Here is a 9852-nt window from a genome sequence, read left to right on the forward strand (position 1 = left end):
CGGATCGCTTGGATCCAAATTGTGTGCATTGCAGTTCCACGCACAGAGTCGATTAACGGTGTTAGATTGTCGATCGATCTAATAAAAGAATGTAGTTTTATGGGATCGCCGTTAAATGACGGCAGATCTCTGATAATTTGAGGCGTTTGTAGAACTTTAAGAATATTTTCGGCCTGCCCGACACCGGCTTGCTGGGCTGCAAGAACGGCCTCGGCGGCACCTTCAGCTTCCACTCTGAGTTGGTGGATGATTTCATCTCTAGATTCAATTTCGTTTCGCAAATGTGCGAGTTGTTGTTCATACTGATCCATTTCACTATTAATTTTTCACTTTGTTGGGGTTAGATTGTTCTTTTTCTTTTATTTAGTTTTGTATAATATTTAAGTTAGTTCACTTCACTATGTGATATTATAGACCTTCGCTTACCGTGGGTCGGGGCTCTGGTCTCTGAATTAGTAAGTTTTAAATGTTTGTTCAGAAAAATAAGACTCTTTTTGTTTCAGCTGAGTTTTATCTTTCGAGTTAAGAGTTAATTAGAAATAAAATTGGCTTACCTTTTAGACCGATGTTCCGTCGGTGGTTCTTTGGCGGTGGATGGTTAGGCTTTTCCTCAAGTCCGCGATGAGCCGTCGCAGATGGCTACTGCCGGGAATTGCACGATTCACTGCACTTAGAACTTAAATTTTTTTTTCAAACATCCGTTAGACTGCGCCAGTAATAAGCGGGCCTTTCGAAATGGTGTTTTTAAAAAATACGACTTGATTCGACTACGATGAGCAACAGAATGAATTCTATTTGATTTATTGCTTAACTCGAACCCTAGCTCCTGATTGCTGACCTAAGCTACCTTGCGCACATAAGCTGGACTCCACGTGCCGGCTGGTGGCTCCTGTCGCTGACCGGATACCTGTGTGCTGACGCTACAGTCTAGGCTTGGGGAAGACTGCTGATGCAATGGAGGCTATGGTTGTCGTTGGTGTACCTGTTGTTGTTGTTGGTGCCAGCGTTTTGGTTCTAAACGGTAGCTGGAAAGTTTCGACTTTAACTTATATATATATATATATATATATATATATATATATATATATATATATATATATATATATATATATATATATATATATATACATATATATATATATATATATATATATATATATATATATATATATATATATATATATATATATATATATATATATATATATATATATATATATATATATATATATATATATATATATATATATATATATATATATATATATATATATGTATATATATATATATATATATATATATATATATATAGCACATACAATTGGTTTACCTTATGGGTAGCAAATTTAGCTAACATTCGAACATTTCTATCGCTGCTTTTCTTCTAGCACCTTGCATGTAATTTTAAACAGCCTTCGGGATTTCTGCTGGTACTTGTTCACTTTTAGAATTAAACTTCTATTCACTATAAACGTGACTTCATTTCGATTTTAATTTTACACAACCGTTCATGTCTATCACTCTACCGATAATGAGGATGCTCTGATAAAGGAAAATGCTTTAACCGAGAATTCTAAAGACTGATTCGTGTCGACATTGAGCCAACCAATGAGAATCTCCCACGTATGAATCATCTTTCGGGAAATTGCACGCGCTCATCTTTTCCGGATTTTGGTTCACCCTAACAAATAAGTTCCATTTTGGGGTACACGGGTGGGAATGCTTTGATGGGTTGTTTCATGGAGTCTAACTAAAGGCGTTTAATTGCTTTGCTATAAAGCTACCGTAACATTCGACTATGGTAATTTTAATAAAAATTTTGAAAGGAATTTTCAAAATTTTTATTAGGGTTGAAGCTAAGCATTTGCTCTAATTCGTGTTTGGACGAACTCGCTATGGTATTTTGAAATAATCTTTTTGTCCATTCAATCAATTATAATTGTTTGCGACTGTCCTACTTGTACCCGTTCTATCGACGTTCCACTCGACAGTGAAATTGTTTGCTGCAAGGTGATCAGCGGTTGGAGTACGTTGTGTGCGTGTGTTCGAGAGACGACATGATGGCAAACGCACACGGTGACTGGAGAACTGTCATCTGTTTATCCGAAAAGACAACAAGGATGCAACCGAGTTGTAGTGCAGCATAGAAAACGAGAGCTGATGACCTTTTGGCAGTGGGAGACATCGGAGAGGAGATTCCAGAGCGACGTCGGTTGATTGCCGGCATCCTGCAGCAGTAGTGGAGAGGAGAACATCGGCCAACAACTATTGCACCCGGGAAAGGCGTACTGGTCAGTCGCCATGAAAATTGTACCAGTGTTTTAAAGTGTGTTATGTTACAATAAATCGAAGACTCCATATCAAGAAGACTGATATCTCTTTCCTTCCCCCATACAAACGAGAAGCGACAGAGGTTACAGCGCCTCTATTGGAAGGGAGGAAGCTTTATGTAAAAATGTATATGTGTGTGTGCATCACTATGGAAAGTACCACCTTTACCCGCAAGTGGCGTTGCTGTTACTGTCTCCAGATTCTGGACAGAGTTGCCAGTCTTCTTGATATGGAGTCTTCGAATAAATGTAGTTTAATTAAGTGTAATAAACGTATTAAATGTAGTGTTGTGATTGAATAAATATGTGTTTATTTATGGGATCGGAGCCCTGAACTGCCAGCCAACAATTGCAGTATAAGTAAACCGTCCACCCAACAATCGTCCAAGAACCGTCCACCCGACAATCGCCCGGAACCGAATACAGTCCACCCAGTAAACGAAGGAAGAAAGGGGTAAGAGCCAGATACCAAACATTGGTCCTTCGAGCCGGATCCTGAGGAGGAAAACCAAATTTATCCAACCAACATCACCCAATTATTGTGGACGGACGCCATTACAAATCGCCAATCAAGGATCATTCAATTTTCGTAACTACAACTGCCAACACCGCCATTGCAAATTACGTTCATCCGTTCGGGCACTCAACAGCATTATTTGGAGGTTTCGGATTATAGCACAGTGAAGGTTCATTTGGATTGAATTCTAGATATATTTCGCACTGTTTACATTTTGGTGGCTTAATCATCACTGTTTTCCACACATTTTGCGATCGAAACCATCATTCTTCCAATTAATTTTCTGCGTAGGAAACCTATCCGGAACGGGCCAGTTGCCCTGGTTTATCCAGGTAAATATTTACACAAATAGTTATGTCCAGTTGCTGCTGGGCCAACTTATGGTTTCTACACAAAGTTTTTCCCAATTTCGCTCCACACTGTGCCACTACCGTCGAAGAATTTCAACACTACAATCAAAACAAACCTGTGGGTCTGCAGCCGTCACACCACTACACCGTACCGACTGCAAGTGCATCGATCAGCTGGTGATTTGTATACACTTCACTGTTAATGTTTGTCAGCCCGCAAGAGGTTTATTCACGATACGATTGGTGAGGAGCGACCGTCGTTTTTTAAGGTCAGTTTATATTTACACCATTCGTATATGTCCGGCCGAAGCTGGAATTATTGCCATACTACATAGCACATTTCCTTTCTAAACACTGTTTGAACGTGATCGATAAAAACATACATAAACAATATAAACATTTCGTGGAGCATATGGCCAAGGGGTCTGCATAAGTGCAGTATTGTTTACTGCGTCCTACTTTTCGGAGTATCGGTGTGATCACGAAAAAATCCGGTACACCTTTTGATGAAATTTACCAGCGTAACTGTTTTGTCAGGTCAGTTAGAACAGTATATGTTCAGCCGTAGTTGGACCAACAATTTTACTACATAACCCTTTTCACCTCTCCCGCGAAATCTGGATCCGTATGAAGTATTTAAATTACTCGTACTTCCACAATCATTTGGAGCTGCATCGTTCGAATATTTCTGAGGGACATAACTGTAGAGAAAGCGGAAATTCCTGTTTCTTCAGGTAAATAATAAAAACAGCTCTACAGTATATGCCCATCCGAAGTTAGAAACAAGCAGAATATTACACCTCCGTATTATCTTCCCGTTCTGTCAAAGTGAAATTGTGTTACAATGCCGCCGACTACATCATCGAGTGCAAAGAAGTCACCCGCGTTGAGGACGCTGCAAACCAAGCTGAAGTCGTACCAAAATATGTTCAGGGATATCTGTAGGTTCGCCGATTCGTTTGGAGTGGAAACTACAGCCAGCCAGGTGACGGTTCGACTGGAAAAACTTGAGGAGTTGTGGGAGAAGGTGAACGATGTGATCTTGGACATCGAAACACATGAAGACTTCGAAGCAGAGGATGACGCCTATGCTGAGCAACAGTCGGAGTTTGGAAACCGCTACTATCAGGTGAAGTCGGTGCTATTAGACAAGGTCAAGGAGCTAGAAGAACCAGCTGTCCTGAACGCCTCCATCCGAGGACTCGACATGACACAACAACCCACCATTGAGCATGTGCGACTCCCACAAATCAAGTTGCAAACCTTCGATGGCAACATTGATGAGTGGTTGAGCTTCCGCGATCTATACACATCGCTCATCCATTGGAAAGCGGATTTACCGGATGTCGAGAAATTTCATTACCTGAAGGGATGTCTGTCAGGAGAAGCTAAGGCTCTTATTGACCCACTGTCGATTACAAGGGCGAATTACCAGGTCGCATGGGAGACGCTAACCAAACGCTACAACGACAGTAAACTCCTGAAGCGGCGTCAGATTCAAGCGCTGTTTAAGTTGCTTAGTCTGGTTAAGGAGTCGGCCAATGAATTGCAGTCTTTGTTGGAGGGATTCGAACGTGTTGTTCAGACCCTTGATCAGCTGGTACAACCCGCCGACTACAAGGATCTTCTACTGCTAGACATATTAGCTTCGCGTCTAGACAGTGGAACCAGGAGAGCTTGGGAAGAGCATTCATCCACCAAGGAGCAGGATACGGTGAAGGACTTGACCGAATTCTTGCAAAGACGGATCAGAGTACTAGGATCATTGCCAACTAGATCCGTTGAACCCAAGGTTGTCGTACCGCAACCGCAAAGGAAGCCATTTGTAGCGCGCTCTAGCCATAGCGTCGTACAAAATACAGGAGGACGGTGTATCGCGTGTTCGGAATCCCATCCTCTTTATCAATGTCCAGCTTTCCAACGTTTAGCAGTATCCGCCCGCGATAAGCTGCTCCGCAACCACTCCTTATGTCGCAATTGTTTCCGGAAGGGTCATCTGGCTGCGGATTGTTCTTCACGATATGTGTGCCGTAATTGCAAGGGCAAGCACCATACCTTGGTATGTTTTCGGACGGACGGCGAAGGCGGTAGGGAGTCAACCACTAAGGTAGCAAACAGTTCCGGCAATTCCAAGGAAGGGGAATCTAGTACCAGAATAGCCAGCACCCCATCGGCTGTTTCATCTAACATGTCTGGTCAGCGCAGCTCATCGGTATTACTCGCTACGGCCATCGTCTTAGTAGAGGACGATCAAGGAGGTAGTTATCAAGCAAGGGCTCTACTGGATTCGGGTTCTGAATGCAATTTCATGACCGAGCGGTTATGTCAACTGATGAGCGTTCAACGGCGACGGTCCGACGTGTCTGTGTACGGGATTGGGCAATCCAATACTAAGGTCAAGCATAAGGTGACAACAACAGTGAAGTCGCGAGTATCTGCTTTCTCGCGGAAGATGGAGTTTCTTCTATTACCGAGCGTCACAGCAAATCTTCCGATAGCCAACGTGGATATGACGGGATGGGAAATTCCAACTGGCGTGGAGCTAGCGGATCCAGCGTTTTTCAAGTCCAAAGCGGTTGATTTAGTGCTTGGGATCCAGTACTTCTTCGCATTCTTCCACACTGGGAATGAAGTCCACTTAGGCAGGGGCCTTCCCGATCAGAAACACATAACAGAAATATTTCAAAACTATATCTCGCATTGTTACTTGTTATAAATTTCTGTTATTTTAACTACTAACGAGACCAAATTTATAACAAAATATGTTACAGAAATTGTGTTCTGTTATAATCTTGTTACTTCATTCTGATCGGGTTCCTTCTCTAACCGAGTCGGTATTCGGATGGGTAGTAGCTGGCATGGTTGAAGGCTCACTGGAAACCCAACGTATAACCTGCAATATGGCAGTCGGTCTAGAGGAAATATTGACTCGTTTCTGGGCCTGTGAGGAGATCGATTCTACCTCTACTTATTCACCTGAGGAAGCACGCTGCGAGGAGCAGTATACTAGAACTGTACGAAGGGGAGCGGATGGCCGATACACAGTCTTACTACCAAGGGATGAAGTCGCACTGGCAAGGATGAGCGAGTCAAGGGACATCGCATTCCGGCGGCTAGAAGCTTTGGAACGCAGACTGTCGAAGGATCCCGAGCTCCGGAAACAGTACAACCAGTTCATGGCGGAATACCTGGAGCTAGGCCATATGCGAAAGGTATCTGTGGCACCAGATGAGGAAGGCACACACTGCTACTTACCCCATCATCCAGTAGACAAACAAGAAAGCACCACAACCAAGGTCAGAGTGGTCTTTGATGCATCGTGCAAAACTTCTTCGGGAACATCTCTAAACGATGCACTATTAGTGGGACCGGTGATTCAAGATGATCTCCGGTCAATTATTCTATGGAGTCGAACCAAGCAGTATATGGTGGTAGCAGACGTCGAAAAGATGTTTCGGCAAATCCAGATTGATGAGGGGGACATGCCTCTTCAACGAATTATGTGGCGTGTCGATAGGGCCGAGGAGGTCAGTATCTTTGAATTAACCACGGTTACCTATGGAACCAAGCCCGCCCCGTTCCTCGCAACCAGAACTCTGAAGCAATTGGCTATGGACGAGCAAGCACAATATCCACTAGCAGCAAGGGCTGCAATCGAAGACGTCTACATGGACGATGTTTTGACTGGTGCTGACGAAGCAGAAGCAGCGTTGGAGCTGCGAATCCAGCTGGACGAGATGATGGATAAAGGCAGATTCCGTCTGAGAAAGTGGGCTTCCAACTGCCCGATGGTATTGCAAGGCATACCAGAAGAAAATCTAGCGGAAAAATGGCAAGCGAAAGAAATCCAGCTAGATCCCGATCCCGAAGTACGAACCCTAGGACTGGTGTGGCTTCCAGTGGATGATGTCCTGATGTTCCGATTCAAAATACAGGAATTAGATCCAGTCGGTAAATTGTCTAAACGTAAGGTGCTGTCAATCATAGCTACGCTATTCGATCCGTTGGGTTTGGTAGGAGCAGTAATCACAACTGCAAAGATTTTCATGCAGCTACTGTGGTGTCTAAAGGATGGCAATGGAAGGACCTTAGATTGGGATAGTCCACTGCCATCAAGGGTTGACACAGAATGGCGAGATTTCCACTCTCAGTTGCCACTACTAAACAGTCTGAGAATCGACCGCTGCGTTATAAAACCGAAGGCAGTTACTATAGAGCTACACTTCTTCTCAGATGCATCCGAGCGAGCATACGGAGCCTGCGCGTATACTAGAAGTGTGGATTCAACGGGAGGGGTTAGAATCGTATTACTGTCGTCCAAATCCAAGGTAGCTCCGTCTAAATGCCAATCCATTCCACGCTTGGAGCTGTGTGGAGCATTGATGGCGGCTCAGCTTTCGGAGAAGATTTCTAAGGCGATCAAGATGAACGTGCAGCAGTTTTTCTGGACGGACTCTACCTGTGTTCTACAATGGCTAAAGGCAGTACCCACGACGTGGACTACATTCGTTGCTAATCGCGTGGCGAAAATTCAAGGAATCACCGAGGCGCATATTTGGCAGCACGTTCCAGGAACCCAAAATCCGGCCGACTTAATTTCGCGCGGATTAACTCCAGAGCAGATCCAGCACAATGAGCTGTGGTGAGAGGGCCCATCATGGTTTCAGGCAGGGCTAGATTCATGGCCAAGGCAACCAACAATGGCAAACGTTGAGGACGTAGAAGGGGAGATGCGCCGCTCAGCAGTTCCATGTGCGAAACAGCAGGAGTATTTCGGAACCTGGTACGTTACCAAGTTCTCCAACTATCAAAATTTGATGAGAAGTACAGCGTACTGGCTACGATTGAAAAATATCCTCAAGCGGACTGAGGCTAGCAGAAGATGGAAAGGAATTCTACAGGCAGCAGAATTGAAGGAGGCAGAGCACACGTTAATGGGATGCATTCAGCAGGAAACGTTCCCAAAAGAGTGGAAGGCGCTTTCGAACCATGACGCGGTATCAAGGAGTTCACCGCTGCGCTGGTTTTACCCACAGTTGTCTAGAGACAATCTGATCAGAGTTGGAGGGCGATTGGGCCACTCACAGGAAATTGAAGATACCAAGCATCCAATAGTTCTTCCAGCAACACACCTTCTAACAAGAATGCTACTAGAGCATTTTCATAAGAAGTTGCTTCACGCAGGACCGCAGCTTCTTCTTGGCACCGTAAGGCTTCAGTATTGGCCATTGGGAGGCCGCAGTGTAGCTCGGCAAATAGTACATCGGTGCCAACGTTGTTTCAGAGCAAAGCCAAGACCTATTCAACAGTTCATGGGTGAGCTACCCGCAGCGCGTGTAACGGCATCAAGGCCATTCTCACGCACAGGAGTCGATTATTTCGGCCCGGTACATATACGCCCAGGTCCCCGTCGTACGGCAGTGAAGGCTTATGTAGCAGTATTCGTCTGTATGTGCACGAAAGCCGTTCATCTTGAGCTGGTAATAGATCTGTCTACGGACCGGTTTCTGCATGCGTTACGCAGATTTATTGCAAGAAGAGGCAAGTGTTCCGACCTGTACTCTGATAACGGGACAAACTTCATTGGAGCTCGGAACCAACTGAAACAACTGGCTGAATTGTTACACAGCAAAGAGCACAACGAGAAGATAGCGAAGGAATGCATAAAGGAGGGAATCCATTGGCATTTTAATCCCCCCAGTGCTCCCCATTTCGGAGGTCTATGGGAAGCGGCAGTGAAGTCAGCCAAATACCATTTGTTGCGCGTCCTCGGTGACCATGTTGTTTCTTTTGAAGATATGAACACTCTTTTGGTTCAGGTGGAGAGCTGTCTTAACTCTAGACCGCTAACTGCGATGTCCGACGATCCGAATGATCTGGAACCTTTGACTCCAGGACATTTTTTGATTGGAGCCTCCATGCAACAACTGCCTGCTCCAGACTACACTGCTGTTCCGCTAAATCGGTTGAAGCAGTGGCAAACAATACAGCAAAAACTACAGCAATTCTGGAAACGATGGCGGTTGGAATATTTAACCCAGCTGCAGGGCAGAGTGAAGCGTTGGCAACCACCGATTCCAATCTCTGTGGGCCAATTGGTGATAATCCGCGACGACAACCTACCCCCCATCCGCTGGAAAATGGGAAGGATTCAGAAGGTCCACTCTGGAGACGACGGAGTTGTCAGAGTAGTGACGCTTAAGACCGCAACAGGAATACTTGAAAGGCCCGTCGAAAAAATTTGTATCCTGCCATCATCAGACCAGCAAGACTCCCAGTTGTAGATAATTCAATCCGTTCACCTGGTGCGCGAGAGGTTTCTTTTCTTTTCAGAAATTTCAGAAACTTCAGGGTGGGCGAGGATGTTTGCGACTGTCCTACTTGTACCCGTTCTATCGACGTTCCCCTCGACAGTGAAATTGTTTACTGCAAGGTGATCAGCGGTTGGAGTACGTTGTGTGCGTGTGTTCGAGAGACGACATGATGGCAAACACACACGGTGACTGGAGAACTGTCATCTGTTTATCCGAAAAGACAACAAGGATGCAACCGAGTTGTAGTGCAGCATAGAAAACGAGAGCTGATGACCTTTTGGCAGTGGGAGACATCGGAGAGGAGATTCCAGAGCGACGTCGGTTGATTGCCGGCATCCTGC

The 9852-nt window shown here is 44.8% G+C and overlaps 2 protein-coding genes across 2 annotated transcripts; both read left to right on the plus strand.

The window, feature by feature from the left end:
- The first annotated feature begins 4041 nt into the window (after positions 1-4041).
- Positions 4042-7843, plus strand: LOC131687746 (uncharacterized). The gene is made up of 2 exons (XM_058971839.1): positions 4042-5772; positions 6029-7843. Exons 1-2 carry the CDS (start codon positions 4042-4044, stop codon positions 7841-7843), a joined length of 3546 nt encoding a protein of 1181 aa, XP_058827822.1.
- A 54-nt stretch (positions 7844-7897) lies between these two features.
- On the plus strand, positions 7898-9481 carry LOC131687747 (uncharacterized). The gene has a single exon (XM_058971840.1). It carries the CDS (start codon positions 7898-7900, stop codon positions 9479-9481), a length of 1584 nt encoding a protein of 527 aa, XP_058827823.1.
- The last annotated feature ends 371 nt before the right edge of the window (positions 9482-9852 follow it).

The sequence above is a fragment of the Topomyia yanbarensis genome, chromosome 3 (genome assembly GCF_030247195.1).
Source record: "Topomyia yanbarensis strain Yona2022 chromosome 3, ASM3024719v1, whole genome shotgun sequence".
In the NCBI taxonomy this organism is placed as follows: Eukaryota; Metazoa; Arthropoda; class Insecta; order Diptera; family Culicidae; genus Topomyia; species Topomyia yanbarensis.